The sequence below is a fragment of the Papaver somniferum genome, chromosome 3 (genome assembly GCF_003573695.1).
Source record: "Papaver somniferum cultivar HN1 chromosome 3, ASM357369v1, whole genome shotgun sequence".
Taxonomy (NCBI): domain Eukaryota; kingdom Viridiplantae; phylum Streptophyta; class Magnoliopsida; order Ranunculales; family Papaveraceae; genus Papaver; species Papaver somniferum.
The window spans coordinates 2,575,605-2,594,243 of NC_039360.1; the positions used below are offsets into that span (position 1 = coordinate 2,575,605).

Below are 18,639 nucleotides of genomic sequence, written 5' to 3' on the forward strand. Positions count from 1 at the left end.
TGGTATATAGCTCACCCCCAGATTCTCACCAATTAGTGCCAGCTTCAGTTTTTCCAGAGGGCAGTGTAAAAACGTTTCTGCCATAGTTTTAGCAAAATGACCCGTAACCTTGCTGAACTACATGTCGTGTCCTAAAACACTTTTTAATGAATGTTTAGGTTGCTCTATGGTTTGTAATTCAATCCCCATGCTTGAACCATTTTTTTCTAATTACGACGCCTTTATGATTTTTCAGCGAGCGTACGACCCAAATGGGAAAGGACCTGAGGAAGGAGTCTTGGAGATTACCGAGGGTGACGCTGCTGATGAGGGGTCTCTCTTTGTGAGTTTATCTCATAATGTGTTAGCACCAGCAGTATACTTGGAAATCGAGGGCTTCAATTCTGGATCTCTTAGCATAGTCATCGAGATGCCTGTTATTTTGCTGGAACATCATGTCCAAGTCTTGAGGGTGATCGGTTCGGGAATAAAGAGATATTTATGGTAGGGAACGTCACCATCTGGAATAGATCGGAGGTTTTGTTAGGCACGTTTTTGTTGTACCCGGTGTAGGCAGTTTTGTTAGGCACGTTTTTGCTGTACCCGGTGTAGGCTCTTCTGGTAGGCGATTTGGAGAACTCTTCTAGTCATAAAAAACAAACAAAAAAAAACATTGGAGTGTCTTTGTAACATTTGCAGAACATACTTTGGTAGTTGGGGGTAAAAAAATAAAGAAGAACATGAATCAGAGACCTTTTTTTTTTGAAAAGCATTCATTAAAACCGACCAAGTGGAAGAGAAAAAATCCCACTTAGCATTACAAACTGTTAAATAGTTGTTTTCAGGCATCATCTGTTCCCCAATCTCACCTACAGATGGTGATTGAAGGAATAAATTTGTCATGAAGTTGTAATTCTTAAAGACTAGTTAAAAATTCAGTTGTCATGAAGTTGTAATCTATGAAGACTAGTTAATAGTAAATCTAACCGATGCGAACCTCAGCAACGGCAGGTGTGGTAGCTGAGAAATGGAAGCTAATCACATAGTGTTGTTTTAAGTATTATTTATTAGGCGAAAAGAAGTTAATGACTTTCTCGTTGGATTCTTCTTCTTCGTCTTCGTATTTATCTGCCGCCGCTAATTCATCCTTACCCAATTCTTAAGCTGCAACATATAATGTGACCCTTTTATCTCCTTAATCACCACTACTTTCACATACTTTTCCACCAGTGCTGCATATGAACGTAACCAAATTTGTAATTGGTACGACAAACAACATATTACGCCTAATTCGTCAAAGATGTGTCCATTCGGTTACCAGAAACTATAGCGGTGAAAACTGCATCATCTTGGGATAATTCAGCTCCGGTTTTTGCCTTCCCATTGCTGTGAATGGCTCACCATTTTCGGTATCAAGTAAATTATAACTGCTGTAAATTGGATCTAAAGGAAATGCATCTCCATGCCCGTCCGTAATTCCTGTCAATCATATATCAACGGACGCATAAGAAAAAGCATGATAAGTGCCAGTACATTGTACAACCAACATTTGTAAAAACATGTGAAGTGCCAGCAAATGTCAGCAAGTTGATTATGTGGGAGGGAAAGGCAATTATTGTCTAGGATAAACCATGTAGATGCAAACATGTCCTACAGGGAAATGAAATGCCTTGCCTTGAAGGGTTAGATTGCTACCTGGTGAGTAACAGAGTAAGACATTCAGTGAAGATCATCATTTCTTCACCATATCGGTTTTAAGATATATTACTGAAGGGTACAGGGACAAATAATCAGGAACTTCAAGTGAATACATGTGAAATGTCAATGCAAATATACAACCTCAGTAATCGTGTATCGGCGCTGTAATGTAGCGAGGGATCAAAAAAGCTCATTTGAAACACTTCAGATATATAAAAAAATATGGGTCAAGCTCATTTGATACCAAATTTGTGGACTCCCGGGGATGAAGTTGTACCACAATATCTAGATACAATATAGAAGTATGAAAACAACTAAAAGTTTTGAGTATAGAAAGACAGAGAAACCAATGAATTACTCATAGAAGCCACAATCTATATCCCATCATTTTACTAAACCTACATATAAATTTTATCAGGATTTTATTCAAGCCATACACAGTACAAGAACAGCAGTTTGAAAAATACACTCTTACAAGAAACATAGCATTAAGCACTGGTTTATGTTGTTTGGTTATGCTTTAACAAGATGTGTAGCTAAATGCAAGAGAAAACTAATAATAAGTTTTATAAGTCATACCTGGAGGAGGTAATGGAAAATTGAATGATGGATCTCGCACTGCCTTGTTCAATACTCTAAAATCATGCACACCATCCCTTCCCATCCAACCTCCATATACAAGTATCATGCGCCGTCCCTTCCCATAAATACTACCCTTGATTTTAGGACTGATGAAAAACAACTAATATGTCATATGATCGACACTGCCTGACAATTACATGCTACATTCATTACCATGATGTGGCACTTGAATCCACAAACTTTACCAAAAAAGAAACCAATGACACCGCAAACCATGACAAAGTTGTACATCTACGCTGAGTTATAAAAGGCGGCGCCTAGGCCGCCGAAAATTTTCAGGCGTTTTCGGATTAGGCGTTTTTCCGCATATACCCCGATTTTGGGCTGCTTTGATGATCAACCTGAGACCCATCAAATAAGCGAAAACCAGAAAAGAAGAAATAAGTGCTTTACCATTGAAAATCAAATAAACAGGAGCAAAATATTCCAGTAATGAACATAGATAGTACACCCACCCTATATCTTCCCTGAGGGTTCTCGTTTACCACGAGACATCATAGCTCAAAGAGTCTACCCAATTACTTATAAAGACTACAGAGACATCAATTTGTTTACACCAATGCATATATTCAGTGAACTCGGTAGTTATAAATTCAGATATTTCAGCATAACTATCTACCTGAAAGCCATGAAACATGAAATAACAGTTGTTAGGTCTCTTTCCTGGCTCATATGAACCAATTAAAAACAATACTGGTGATGAAGTTAACATATTTCAATTATCCTGCATTACTGAAATCTGAACATTGTTGATAACTAAAAATCCGGAACACAATCTAATTAAGAATGCCCAAGTAGATAATCCAACAACCAACATAGCATTTCACATGAGTCCTACAGAGATTATAAATAACTACCAAGAAAACTAATTCTTCAGTCCAAAATGTTGTCAGTATGAAGTTGCAGTTCTCTCTAATACACTTCCCGTTGTGGATGGTATCACCGAATTAACCAATAAACATTTTCCAAAATGTTTTTGCTAATTAAGTCATTAGTAAACCATCTTTGTAAAAACTCATCAACAATTCCATCCAAGTTTGAAAAAAATTGAAACCCAGAAGGAAAAAAAAAAAGAAGAACAAATTCTGATGGAGAACCAGCAGGAATAACCATAAAACAAACAGATGACGAGTCTCGAATTGCCGAAATCCTTTGAGAAGCAAATTAAAAAATTCAATCTAGTCAAAACCCATTACTAAAACAACAACATCAACAAAAAAAAACATGGAATTGATAACCGTAACTGGGGTTTTTTCTAAAAACCCTAGAAAAAAAAAAGGAGAATAGCACGAAGTACCTGTGTTGATGTTCAATCCATGGGCTTCTTCATCCTTCGTCCGCAATTTCATACAAATTCTTAGGTTTCGTTATTCACTCTGAAGTGAACTCGAAGTGAAATCAAAGAAGAAAAATGAATCCTTGAGGGCCATTTTTTAGTTATTATACTCGATTCAGTGGTTTGGTCCGTGGTCAAAATCAGTCGGGAGTCAGATTTCCAGTCAGACGTGTCAAAAATTGAAAAGATAAATCAACCCAGGGGTCTAAACTGTCTAAATGACCAGGTATAAGTATAACGCTGAAATCACAGCTCTAAAATACCGTAGCAAAATGAAACTGTAAAAGCACTCCAGATGTAGAATTTTTATTTTATTAATTAGCATATGCACTATGCAGGCACCGGAAGTAGATCTCACCAACACTTGGCTAAAAATTTCATAAACCAAGGCGCGCAAGCGACATAGTACAAACATTTACTTATACACTTTAGGTAGCCTCCGCATCAAAATTACCAAGCTCATACGGTTTTCTTTGTTTCATGAATCATTAGGTTTCTGGCTTTGGTTTCTTGGTCTTCTTGTAGGAACCATAAAAGTAAGAAGTGAATCCCTAGAGTGTTAGAGCCAAGGCCATCCCTTTTTCTCCAGCGAAGTTCTCATGGAAAGCTATCACAGCTGCAATCTGCGAAAGAGTAGAAAAAATTGCACTCATGACTCCGGCAAAGAGCGAGGAGGTACAAAATATAATCCCTGCTCTCCCGATAAACATCATCTGCCAAACAACCATATTTGAAACCAACACCAAGTAGTACATTTTCGCTCCTAATCCAAATTCTCTTGCTTCTTTATGCATTGCCTGCAAAATAAGAACAAATTTTTAGGTTTTTGTATTCTGCATGCATAGCATTATATAATAGATTTAAATGTATATACGATTTCTTTACCGTGAAATCCTGATTTATCAGACTTCCAAGTGCGCAAGTTAATGTAGCAAAGAAGGCCACACAAACTTGAAACTGCAGCACAATAGAATAAGTCATGGCTTGATTGGCCCTAGCACAGGCAACTTGGGTGCTCACTATGACAAAGCCGAAAATTGCAGCAGAAGCTATACTTATAAAGAAACCAAACACATACTGAGAATTTGTAACTCCAGGAGGACGATCACTAGATCTACTTGAAGCAATCAGTATAGTACCCATTATTATTAGTACAACTGCATTTAACGAATAAGGAGTAAACTTCTGTTTAACCCATATTAATGAAATGAAGGAGGTGAATATGAGCTGGGTTGTAACAAGGAGAGACACTGTTGATACCGGAAGGAATGACAATCCAAAACAAAACATGAAATTCCCTATTCCTTGAATTAGTCCTGTTAAAGCAGCATGAAATAAGAGCTTCCTGGAAGCGAAGAAGTCGATATTTTGATTGCGTCGAGAATAATAAAGGATTACCAGTGGGATGAATAATAATGGAAACCCAGTCATTTGCGCCCAACTTGATAACCATTTCCCACTGCCTCCATGTAAGAAATAGAGTCTAAGTAGCAGTGGCCCTCCTATCATCCCTACGAAACCACACGTACAGCTTACCAAGAGTAGCACCAATTTCACTACACTTGGAGATATGAAGTTTGAAGAATCGGCACCTTCTTTGTTATGATTGTTCTGTCGGGATAACCCTCTTTCGGTACTCTCAATGTTCATGGTCATCTCCTCTACTAGTTACTAGTACTAAAGATCTCTGGTATCACAAACAATACTGAAAACTACCTGGAATGGAGTGTGGTGCTGTGGAAGCATATATATAGAGAGAGACATGGAATACAGTGTATCTGGGATGCCATTTTCCAGTGGGATATTTCAAAATTTTGAGCCTAAGGAGTTGGATTAATTTTTAAATATGTTTTACTAGTAAGTATTTAATAGTTCTGATAAAAAAAAGTATCTAATACTAAAGATTCTTGGTATTTAACATAAAATCTCATCGGTTGATGAAACTAATTAATGTATTTTGGGAAATACTCATACATGATCAGTTGTTATGCTTCAAAAAAAATACTGATAATTTTATTTTCACCAAAAATCAATCGATAACGTTTTTCGGGCGGGTGTTGTTGATACGATAAATGAACATATACTTAAATTTACGACCATCTTATGTAAACATAGAATATGTATTATCCCAATTTTTAAGACCTGCATGTATGTGCGAGGAAATAGGCAGGATGGTATTTCAACTATGACGGCTCTGGCTCTATGCAGTCTATAACCGAAAGCGTCAAATTTATGCAAGGACAAAATTGAAAAGAACAGAGAAAGAACAGACAAAATTGAAAAGCCTATATTTCTATTTTTAGCCTAGATAGAACTACACGTGAGTTTTGTACTAAAATCCAATAATCACGATTTACTCCTATTTCAAGAAAGATTGCTTAACTGGTAGTGGGACTATTTAAAAGACCTTGCTATGAGCCACGCAACTGTAGCTACGTTTTTTCTTGTAGTTCCGTGAAGAACATGAGTGGCAATAATCTAGTAGTTCATCTGAGATTCACAACGGTGCCAGTGCATGCATGCTGTGATTATTCCAGAGTTTTGAGGACTCCCTGCAGTTCAAGATTAACTGTTTAATAGTCTCCTGTTCAGCATTACAAATGAGGCAGATACTAGAACTGCACTTATTGCCAGCTTTCTGGAGAAAATCGAGCACCTTAATTAAAATTTGTAAGATCTTTCTGCGTGAGGCAGATGCTAGAACTGCCTCAATTAAAATCGAGCACCTTAATTAAAATTTGTAACAAATGAGGCAGATACTAGAACTGCACTTATTGCCAGCTTTCTGGAGAAAGATCTTTGTAAGATCTTTCTGGACAAATTTTACAAATTTGTAAAATTTGTAAGAGCTTTCTGGAGAAAATCGAGCACCTTAATGAAAATAATCGATAACTTATCTTCGGGTGGGTGTTGTTGACACAAATTGATCTCGCGTGAGTCGTGACTGTAGATTTGTAAGATCTGCGTGACGAAATATGTCGGAAGGTGCTAAATCTTTTCTCTCGATGCCAATGTGCTGAACTATTTCAACAATGACGGACGGCCATCTGCGGCTCTGACAATGTTGAAAAGAACAGAAAGTAGTACCCAACTAGAATCAAACAAAAAAAATTCTATTTTTAGCTTTGACAGGAGTACACATGAATTTTATACGGTTAAAATAGACTTCAACTACTCGGAGGAAATCACCTAAAAAAATTGATCTTATATCTATTAAAATCTAAATAATCACGATTTATATTGTTATCTTTTAACCAGTTGTATGTAAATTCCAGACACAAAACACAGCAGGCCCCATTAGGCACACGAGAACGGCATATTGGTTCAAATTAGCACGCCCTATAACTTGACTATACTTTTTTTTTCTTCCGTAAATAGATTTATACAGTAAAATCTCTGTTTCAGAATGTTATTGGGACCATATAAAACTATTTTTATATGAAGTTTATTCTTACATAGAGGTAAATTTTATAAAAGTTAAACCAATCTGGGACTAGAAAATTTTATTCGTTTATGGAGGTTATTCTGTTACAGAGTAATCCTTTATAGAGGTTTTCCTTTATTAGAATGTAACGCACAAAAAATTGTTGTACGAAATCAAAGTACAAGTTATAACCCACATTTGACATTTTAAAGGAACCATTTTTTGGGGACCATGGTTTTTTTGGGGACCATGGTCTTATTAGACCACCTATCCTACAATGATAAGGGATGTCCTAACAATATTCCTACTTAGAAAGTTTACTAATTTGCCTTTAACCTAATTAACATTAACCCCAATACAACCCTAACCGTGATATATTAACCCTAATGTAAAAAAGAAAAACGCACCAGTTTACTCGTCTCCTTCTCTTCCTCTCTTCTTCTTCTTCTTCATTGCAAACTCGTCTCCATCATCGATTCATCGTCGATTCATAAAATTTTCATCGTCGATTAATCAATCGGTTATAAGAATGTCCCGTCGAAAGCAAACCATGCGAAAACCAGGAACAAGTCCATCATTAGGACGTTTAATGAATCAACCACATGAAATTGTGGAAGAAGTTGAACCGGAGGAGCAATTAATTCGTCGCAACATCCGCAAGAACAACGTTGAATCTTCCATGGGACCGGTTCGAGGGTATTTCTCGACAAACCCATTCATTTTAATTTGTTTTTCATCGATTCAATTGAATAAAAATCATGAAAATAGGCTTGAAATGGTAGTTACAGTGTTGGGTTCGGTTAGATCGTGTTTTCAATTTGCCCTAGGTTCCTAACCGAACTCACTGAACTGAAGAACACGAAGAACAGTTCGGTTCTATGTGACTCAGGCTTTGTCACCAAACTCTACAGTTCGGTTGTTTCGTAAAGAAATTGTAAATTTCCATTTAACCGAACTGTAGGGTTAATAGCATGGAAAGAAATTTTTTTATGTAACCGAACCTTACTCTTATTCCCATTATTTTGAGTACTGTAAGAACCGAACTCTGACCTATGAGTTCGGTTTGTTCGCAAAATTTCCATGTAACCGAACTCTAGTTTTCCAAAAAACATGACAACATGCTAAAACATCCAGGAGAAGGTTCGGTTAACTGTCAAAAAATGGCAGGTAACCGAACTCAAGACTTAAACTTCTGATTTTTTTTTTAAAGGATGAGTTCGGTTACCTACACAATTTTACAAGTAACCGAACCTATGAGTTCGGTTTGTTAGCAAAACATGATCCGGTAACCGAACCTTACCCTGAATCACCGATAATTTGTTTTAGTTTTCATTTTTGTGAGTTATTCCTAATATATTTTGTTTTCTTTATTAGTGTCAAAGGTAATAAATCCAACCAACAATTACCTGAAGATATGATAACTCCTCCGCCTAGAGAGGGGGTACAATTAGGTGCCGATAAGCGTGGAACCAAATACGTTGTCAACTGAGACGATGTCAATAGAGATAATGTTGACGATGTCATTCAACAAGTCTATGAGGAGATTATGGAAGAAACGGGTGATCAAGAATATGAAGAGGAGATTGTGGAAGAAACGGGTGATCAAGAACATCAAGAGGTGATTGTGGAACACGTAGAACATAATCAAAGAGAAGGTAAGGAAGTAGTTGAAGAAGAAGAAGGAAATGAGGATGAGGATGATGACGAAGGTGAAGAAGATGAGGATGAGGAAGAAGAATGAAATGAGGATGAGAAAGATGAATATGATGATGAAGAAGAAGAAGAGGAAGCGGTTTAAATAATTCAAAAGACGCCTAAACCGCCTTGTGCTAGATATGCATACATTCCTGAAGATGCACTGTGCTTGCCGCCGAAGAACCCAACCTATGGTACTCCTAGAGATGAAGGGATGAAATTGATTGGCTACAAAAACTCATGGGCTGCCAAGATTTTTGTGACCAAGGTATTGAATCTTATCCATGAAGATTTGTTAATTTGGTTCAATTTTTCAATATATATATTTATATAAGATACGATCTTGTTATTGTATGACCATAATAATGTTTTCCGTGTTTTAAAACGTCAAAAGAACAAGAAATGGAGTATAAAGCATGAGTGTGATGAGTTCAAGAATGCGGTATATGATTGTGTACTTTGGAAAGCGATAGAACAAGCGCACCATAAATTTGATGTTGTCACTGTTACTGCGTTTTCCGAGAGAGCTTACCCAGAGACGGATACTTTCCTTCTACCCTTTGGCGAGATGGCAATAACTCCAAATGATTGCTATAGAATCACAGGCCTACCAATTACTGGAAAAAGTGTTCGAGCTGGCTACGATCCTAATATGATTTTTGGAGCTATTGAAAAGTTGGTTGAAAGGTGTCTAGGATGGGACTCTACAAAGGAACAATGTGAGTTTAGAAAAGCTGCAAAGAAGCCTAAGAGAGGTGATGAGCATAATTCGTTCAATGCAGACCGCACGGCCAAGAAGATGTTGAAAAAGATCAAGTTGAACACCTTGTTTGATGAGTTCTTAGGGACTAGAGATAAAGTTGTTAGAGGAAATTTGGTGATGACGGAGGAGAAGCTAATACACCATGTGACTGCTTATTTGTTGTACCAATTGGGAACCATTTTCTTCCCTGACACTTCAGGTGTTGCGGTAAACGCCCATTACCTCCAGCTATTGGACCCACTTGGTGAGGTGAACAACTACTGTTGGGGCATTGCGGTTCTTTCATTTTTTTCAAGCGGAGCTTAGAAAAGCTTCGAGGCTAAAGATTTTGTACTTTGGAGGGTTATACACCCTTGTTCAGGTAAGCCGTTAAGTTTTCCTTTGTTTTCCATAATTGAATTAATGTGTATTGTTACTAATCATAATTGTATCTTTTCTTGGTTTTTCTCATAGGTTTGGGTGTACGACCACTTCCCTGAACTGAAATTGTCCCATTCTCACGATTCTTGGCCTTATGGGAAGCCTACAGCTGGTAAATATGAATTTTTGAACTCACAGGACAAGAAGAAGCAAGAGAAGGTATTGAGGTCGAGGGAGAAATTAGATGATTTGACGCTTGAAGATTTGGTTTTCCATCCATACGTTTATGATGAAGATCAAGAAGATAGTGATGTTGAGTTTATTGATTTTTCTCATGTCGCAGCTTACAACGGACCGTTGTTTCATCCTGGAGGTTGTACAATGTATAATACTCGGAGAGTATTGAGACAATTTTGTTGCATTCAAACTATCCCAGATGAGGAAAAATTCAACTTCAAGGTGACGAAGCGGGGAACCAATAACACCGAAAAGAATTTTGTTCCCAAATACGACCCAACTCCATCTGTGGACCATTGGAACAACATGGTGCAGTATATGGTTCCTAGTGAAGATTTACTGGATATCACTGGTGATAAAAATGCTTGTGAAGAGGTTTACATTGAATGGTATCAAAACTGGTCTTATACTTTGGTAATAAACCATGTCCAACAAGCTCGTGTTGAGAAGGCGAAAACGAAGATGGTTGAGAAAGAGGCTCAGAGAATTTTGAAGAATACTCCTAAATGTGGTGATGAGGCTTTGATGTTATGGAATACGGAGGTAAGATATTTCTCTCGTCTTTTATTTCTAGGCAATTATTTATGCTTTTGATTGAAAATAGAATTAATAGTCGTTTATTTATGCTTTTGTTCTCTAAATAGAAAAAGGCTAGTGCTAAAATGTTGAAGAAACTTATAAAAAAGATCAAGAGTGGAGACTCGATGCAAACTAATGAACTGAAATACCTCTACGGTGAACTGAGTCATGTTTTTGCACCCCCACTGCCGGCGAAGGGACTCGCAAAGAAGGTGAAGGTACAAGTCATATGGTTGAACAATAAAGCAGTGGAGAGGATACTCGTAGTGACGAGGGAATTGCTAGAGCTCCAAGACGCAAGAAGGGAAAAGTTTCTCGCAGTGGTCGTGGTAAATGAGTGATTGGAGTTCTTTGGTTTCTTATGTTTTGAACACTACTTTATTTGGGATTTCGTAGTTTGTTTCTTATGTTAGGATGACTTGTGTTAAAAGAATTAGTTAGTTATCAACTTATTATGGTGAAAAATACATATGTTGACTTTTTAACGGCGTATTTAGTTGCCTTATGTTCTTATGTTTGGAAGACTTATGTTATGGTTCTCCTTTTTTGTTTTTGTTATAGTCATGGTTACATTAAAAGTTTGCAATATTTAGTTTTTTTGAATTCCTGACTAGTAGTTCGGTTTGATAACAATTTTGGAATATAACCGAACTGTTTGTTCGGTTACACTTCAAATATCCATTATAACCGAACTGAAGTGTTGAACAAATATGAAAACATGGTAAAACATCCAGGAGAAGGTTCGGTTAACTGTTAAAAAATGGCAGGTAACTGAACTTCGTAGTTCGGTTATCTGCAGAAAAATGTCCTGTAACCGAACTCTAGTGTTCCAAAAAACATGACATTGTTCGGTTTCCTGCAGAAATTTACCAGGAACCGAACTCAAGCCTTGAACTTCTGATTTTTTTAAAAGGTTGAGTTCGGTTACATACACAATTTTACAAGTAACCGAACTCAAGCCTTGAACTTCTGATTTTTTAAAGGTTCAGTTCGTTTCGATCGCAAACATTTTTAAACCTCAATGTAGGGTTAAAAACATAGAAAGAATTTTTTTTATGTAACCGAACCTTACTGTTATTCCCATTATTTTGAGTACTGTAAGCACCGAACTATGACCACTGAGTTCGGTTCGACCGCGAACATTTTTAAACCTCAATGTAACCGAACTGTAGGGTTAAAAACATAGAAAGAATTTTTTTTATGTAACCGAACCTTACTGTTATTCCCACTATTTTGAGTATTGTAAGCACCGCACTATGACCACTGAGTTTGGTTCGATCGCAAACATTTTAAAACCTCCATGTAACCGAACTGTAGGGTTAAAAACATAGAAAGAATTTTTTTTATGTAACCGAACCTTACCGTTATTCCCATTATTTTGACTACTGTAAGCACCGAACTATCACCACTGAGTTCGGTTCGATCACACACATTTTTAAACATCAACGTAACCGAACTGTAGGGTTAAAAACATAGAAAGAATTTTTTTTTATGTAACCGAACCTTACTGTTATTCCCATTATTTTGAGTATTGTAAGCACCGAACTATGACCACTGAGTTCGGTTCGATCGCAAACATTTAAAAACCTCCATGTAACCGAAGTGCAGGGTTAAAAACATAGAAAGAATTTTTTTTATGTAACCGAACCTTACATTTATTCCCATTATTTTGAGTACTGTAAGCACCGAACTATGACCACTGAGTTCGGTTCGATCGCAAACATTTTTAAACCTCAACTTAACCGAACTGTAGGGTTAAAAACATAGAAAGAATATTTTTATGTAACTGAACCTTACTGTTATTCCCATTATTTTGAGTACTGTAAGCACCGAACTATGACCACTGATTTCGGTTCGACCGAAAACATTTTTAAACCTCAACGTAACCGAACTGTAGGGTTAAAAACATAGAAAGAATTTTTTTTATGTAACTGAACCTTACTGTTTTTCACATTATTTTGAGTACTGTAAGAACCGAACTCTGACATATGAGTTCGGTTTGTTCGCAAACTTTTTAAAACCTCCATGTAACCGAACTGAAGTGTTGAAAAAAAATGAAAACATGCTAAAACATCCAGGAGAAGGTTCGGTTACCTGTCAAAAAATGGCAGGTAACCGAACTCTAGTGTTCCAAAAAACATGACATTGTTCGATTACCTGCAGACATTTACCTACACCTACAGATAAGTTCGGTTACTTGTTCTTCATATATACTAACCGAACTGTTCTAAATCCAATTCCAAATCATACATTTTTGGGAAATAATACAATCACCATCTAAGAAATAAGCCAAATCGGGATCATTCTGAAGATTAACAAATATATTATGAGAGGATTGAGATGAAGAATCAGATTCATCACTTGAATACTCAAATGGGGTGAATTGGAAATATTTTTTATTTTCCATGTTTTTCTCCTTCATCTTCTCTAACTCTAATCTCACAAAAATTCTACTCATAATAATTTACTCATCTAATAAAAACCCATCTTTTAATTTAATCTCACTAATTATTTTTAACTAAATCATTTCACTAATCAAAACCTAAAATTAATTATGAGGGTAGTTTAGGTATTAATATAAATATCAGATATGGGGTGACCTAGAATTACTTCCAATGTCTTTACCTAAAATAAAACCATGGCCCCCAAAAAAAAACCATGGTCCCCAAAAAACAGTTCATGAGTTTTTGTCAGGCATTTATCTGTTTTGCTCTTTTGTAATGGGTTTTCTCATTTTGGGATCTTATTGGCATTTCAACTTTAAAAGAACTATAAAAGAACTCTTTGGACCTTCAATTCAAAGCGTGTAGTCAGAACTAGACACATAATGGCTCGTTAGAAAGCTTACATATCATAGAACAATATCAAGTGTAAAAAGGAACAAAATATTTCAGTTCATTTTTAGGAAAGCAAAGCGTGTACAGCTGCCTATGCTTTTCGTTAAAAATTCGGTTTTGCTCTTTGGACCTTCAATTCCAGTCAGAACTAGACAAATAATGACTCGTTAGAAAGCTTACAGATCATAGAACAATATCAAGTGTAAAAAGGAACAAAATATTTCAGTTCATTTTTAGGAAAGCAAAGCGTGTACAACTGCCTATGTTTTTCGTTAAAAATTCGGATTTGCTCTTTGGACCTTAAATTCCAATCAGAACTAGAAAAATAATGTCTCGTTAAAAAGCTTACAGATCATAGGAAAATATCAAGTGTAAAAAGGAACAAATTATTTCAGGTTAATTTTACGAAAGCAAAGCGTGTACAGCTGCCTATGCTTTTCGTTAAAAATTCGGTTCGGCTTATTTCTTAGATGGTGATTGTATTATTCCCCAAAAATGTATGATTTGGAACTGGATTTAGAACAGTTTGGTTAGTATATATGAAGAACAAGTAACCGAACTCATCTGTAGGTGTAGGTAAATGTCTGCAGGTAATCGAACAATGTCATGTTTTTTGGAACACTAGAGTTCGGTTACCTGCCATTTTTTGACAGGTAACCGAACCTTCTCCTGGATGTTTTAGCATGTTTTCATTTTTGTTCAACACTTCAGTTCGGTTACATGGAGGTTTTAAAAAGTTTGTGAACAAACCGAACTCATATGTCAGAGTTCGGTTCTTACAGTACTCAAAATAATGTGAAAAACAGTAAGGTTCGGTTACATAAAAAAAATTCTTTCTATGTTTTTAACCCTACAGTTCGGTTACGTTGAGGTTTAAAAATGTTTGCGGTCGAACCGAACTCAGTGGTCATAGTTCGGTGCTTACAGTACTCAAAATAATGGGAATAACAGTAAGGTTCAGTTACATAAAAATATTCTTTCTATGTTTTTAACCCTACAGTTCGGTTACATTGAGGTTTAAAAATGTTTGCGATCTAACCGAACTCAGTGGTCATAGTTCGGTGCTTACAGTACTCAAAATAATGGGAATAACTGTAAGGTTCGGTTACATAAAAAAAATTCTTTCTATGTTTTTAACCCTACAGTTTGGTTACATGGAGGTTTTAAAATGTTTGCGATCGAACCGAACTCAGCGGTCATAGTTCGGTGCTTACAATACTCAAAATAATGGGAATAATAGTAAGGTTCGGTTACATAAAAAAATTCTTTCTATGTTTATAACCCTACAGTTCGGTTATATTGAGGTTTTAAAATGTTTGCGATCGAACCTAACACAGTGGTCATAGTTCGGTGTTTACAGTACTCAAAATAATGGGAATAACAGTAAGGTTTGGTTACATACAAAATATTCTTTTTATGTTTTTAACCCTACATTGAGGTTTAAAAATGTTTGCGATCAAACCGAACTGAACCTTTAAAAAATCAGAAGTTCAAGGCTTGAGTTCGATTACTTGTAAAATTGTGTAGGTAACCGAACTCAACCTTTAAAAAAAATCAGAAGTTCAAGACTTGAGTTCGATTCCTGGTAAATTTCTTCAGGAAACCGAATAATTTCTACTTTCCAGCCTTACTTACACAAATTTTAAGTGATCTCATTTTTTTATTTTTCGGAATCCCCGATTTTTCTTCTTTGACCTAACTAAGTTACGAGGTTTTAAATTTAAAAATAGTGAATCATTATGGGTTTTACACTTTTTCAACCCTTCAAGAGATCTTTTAGTTGTGATTCCCAGAGAGTAGAGAACGTGAGCTGAAAGTTCCTTTTAGACCACGGTTTTTTTGATTGGAAAGATGCAGAGAAAGTTCTTTTTTTTATTTTTTTTGAAGCATAGGCCGGAAAATTGAAGGGTTATAAACAGATGTACCCCTATATTTACACCCGACTTAACTATGTACCCCCGTTTTTTTCACATTTACAAATATAGGCATGTTGGATGTTTTCCATCCAAAACTGTTAGAAAAGTCAATTTCTCGTCAATTTCTCGTCACTGGTCAATTTATCGTGAGAAATTTACGCCACGTGTTTAAATCGTGTGAGAAAATAGTGCCACGTATACATGTACCACGTGCAAAGATCTCAGGCACACATATGGGTAAAGGAGATCTCGTTGAAAATCAAGGGTTCGGATTTAGTGTATTTGTAACCTCCGCCAACACGTGTAGTATTTATGTTTTTCTCCGCCAACACGTGTGTGATATTTGGACCGTTAATCTTAACATGTGGGCTAATGTTAACCGTACATCTTAACGAGATGAGAAAATGGACGGTGTGAGATTAAAGAAAAAACTAAGAAGGGGGAAAGAAGAAGGAAGGGTCGACCTAATCTCTTTTCTCTCATCTTCTTCCCTCGTCTCTCTCTTTTCTCTCATCTTCTTCCCTCGTCTCTCTCTTTTCTCTCTGTTTCAAGGACCAGTAAAGATGGTGAATCTAAGGCGTGGAAAGAAGAAGGAGAAGAAGAAACCAGAAAAAGAAAAGGAAAGGTTAGGGAAAGAAAGGTTAGCAACACCAATGTTTTCTTGTACACAGAGATTTAGGGTTTTCATTTTTTTTTTCGATTTTGGAAAAGAAAGGGTTTTCTTCTATTTCATGAAATAGGGTATTCGTGTATGATAGTGATGTAGGGTTTCCGTTAATTTGTTTTTCAATTTTGGGTATTATGTAAATTGTTATGATTATTTAGGGTTTTTAATTTTTTTTCGATTTTGAGTCTTCTGTTAGAGTTCGTGATTATCGAGTGAAATACAGTTTTAGGGTTTATTTCTAGGGTAATTTTTTTTACGATTTTGAAACTATTATTGATTTATGGGTGTTCTGTACATGTTTTTGATTATAGGGTGTTCTGTTTAATTTAGAAATTGTTATTGTATGTATTTTTTCGATTAAATGGTGTTGTGTGTATGACAGTAGATGTATGGATTTAGGGTTTATTTTTTGATTACTGTTGCTATTACTCAAATGAAACGTGCAAAAATTGTTATAGAAACTGCCAGTGAATAATCTGCAAATGAAAATGTGTTTATGTATATGGCTTGTGGAAAAAATTATAATGTTATAGAAGCAACCAGTGATTGTTATTTCATTTTTGTGGAATCTCTCATTTTTGAACATGAATCTATATGTAAATTTCTAACACATGAATCTCTCATTTTTGTGGAATATTATATGTGTATGTGTTTCTGTGTATGAATGCTTGAATTTGAACTAACACTGTTTATGTACATTTGGCGTAGAAATGAAGTTGAAGACAATTATGCTAAGAGAGACATAAAGGTGAAGGTTATGAACACTGTGATGAGTTTTGAATTCAAAGGGTTGGCTAGAACAGATATGGGTCTCCTTCAATTGAAAGAAAAGATCAAGCCCCTAGTTAGATTGCAGCCTAATGAGGAAGTGGATTTAATATGGTATAGTGACCCCTGTTTACCAGATTCATTGCTTACTGAAGAAGAATTTTGGAGGTTTTGGGATAATGCAGAAGTACATGAGAATTGGACTACACTGCATATGCAAGTTATCATTCCACATGAGTATTCAGAAGGGTTAACAGAGTTAGCTATTCCACACAAGTATTTGACACCAACAAAGTCTTCAACACCAAAGAAACCAGTGAGCAAAACCAAGCAAATTCCTATAAGAACAAATCATAGACTATCTAAGAAGAAGAACCAATGTCAGGCAGCAAACAAGAAGTTATTCATTGACTTAGATAAAGAAGAAGTATATGTTCCTCAATTTACACAACAAACAAAGTCTAGTGTAGCTGACAACATACCTGAAGAACAATTTGAAACATTTAATCATGACTTTTGGTTTGAATCAACACAGGAAGCAAACGTTGTTGAGGATGATCAGTATGTTGTACAACTTCCAAATGAAGAACCTGATGAGTGTCACCCTGAGCAGGATTTAGAAAACTTCAACTGTGGGTATGATAATGAAGAACAACATGCAAAGGACTATGAGGAATTTTTTAAAAAGGCTGCGGATGGTGGCTTGGCAGATAATTTTGATGATCCTAACTTTGGTGAGGTGGAGGTTGATAATGACAATGAAGGTAATGTTCTCTTTTCTTGGGTATTTGATTGTTTGTTTTGTTTTTGTTTTGTGTTTGTTATAGTATCTCAAGTATCTGAAAAATGAATTTTGTATGGTTGTTTTGTGTGTTGTTTCAGAGGATCATTATGGGGATATAGTGAGTTCTGATGGAGAAGATGAAGGTAATGATATGCTTGTTTAATTTGTTTCAGTTCATTATTGTTAGTTATTGTATTTTCAAAACAAGTTAAGATGAAGGTACTGACTGGTAGGATTTGTTTGTTTGTTTCTTAGGTGGACAAGAACAAGCTAAACCAGGTGGGCCTGAATGTAATGCAACTCACCAGTTTAATGGACCTCAATCTAATGAGCCATGTCCCACAGCAGAGTTTGAGAAAGAATATGCAGAGCACTTTAGGCAAGAAGAAGAGGAATACTTGTTCCAATAGGAGATAGGTGAGGAATTTAATCCTACTAAACTTGTAGTTGGTACCAAATATGTAGATAAAAATGAATTTAAGAAACATGTTAGGAATTTCTGTGTAATGAATGGACATGAATTTGTATGGAATAAATGTGATAATAAGCAACAAAGAGCAGTATGTGTTAATTGTGAGAAGACGGAATGTAAGTTCTTTATATATGGCATCAAGCAAAAAGGTGAAGGAGACACCTTTACACTCAGAGGGTATAATATAGAACACAACCACCAAGGTCGTGGAGATGGGTACAACAGAAGTGCAATTCCTCCTTATGTAGTTGATTGATACATGGAAAAAAGAAGGGAGACAGGTTGTGATGCAGAAATACCTTGTCCTTATGACTTAGCAACACAATTTAAAAGGGACACAAAGGTCACCATTGCATACCATACTGCATGGAGGGCAAGGGTTATGGTGTTAGAGAAGCTATATGGGAGTTATGAGAAGAGTTACCAACAAGTTCCTAACTTTTGTGAAATGGTTAAGGTAATGTTACTCTTATCTCTGACAT

The 18,639-nt window shown here is 36.1% G+C and overlaps 1 protein-coding gene and 2 long non-coding RNA genes across 3 annotated transcripts; 1 reads left to right on the forward strand and 2 right to left on the reverse strand.

Annotated features, from left to right (window-relative positions):
- Nucleotides 1–744: 744 nt before the first annotated feature.
- Nucleotides 745–3,712, reverse strand: LOC113355141. Its single transcript, XR_003362139.1, has 5 exons — nucleotides 3,617–3,712; nucleotides 2,775–2,938; nucleotides 2,257–2,660; nucleotides 1,298–1,458; nucleotides 745–1,211 (listed from the first exon to the last, which is right to left on the reverse strand). It is a non-coding gene; the product is annotated as an uncharacterized LOC113355141 (long non-coding RNA).
- Nucleotides 3,713–4,206: 494 nt separating this feature from the next.
- On the reverse strand, nucleotides 4,207–5,311 carry LOC113358914 (purine permease 3-like). Its single transcript, XM_026602627.1, has 2 exons — nucleotides 4,541–5,311; nucleotides 4,207–4,452 (listed from the first exon to the last, which is right to left on the reverse strand). The coding sequence occupies exons 1-2, from the start codon at nucleotides 5,309–5,311 to the stop codon at nucleotides 4,207–4,209; spliced, it is 1,017 nt and encodes a 338-aa protein (XP_026458412.1).
- A 12,279-nt stretch (nucleotides 5,312–17,590) lies between these two features.
- On the forward strand, nucleotides 17,591–18,007 carry LOC113360855. Its single transcript, XR_003364832.1, has 3 exons — nucleotides 17,591–17,665; nucleotides 17,784–17,828; nucleotides 17,941–18,007. It is a non-coding gene; the product is annotated as an uncharacterized LOC113360855 (long non-coding RNA).
- Nucleotides 18,008–18,639: the final 632 nt, after the last annotated feature.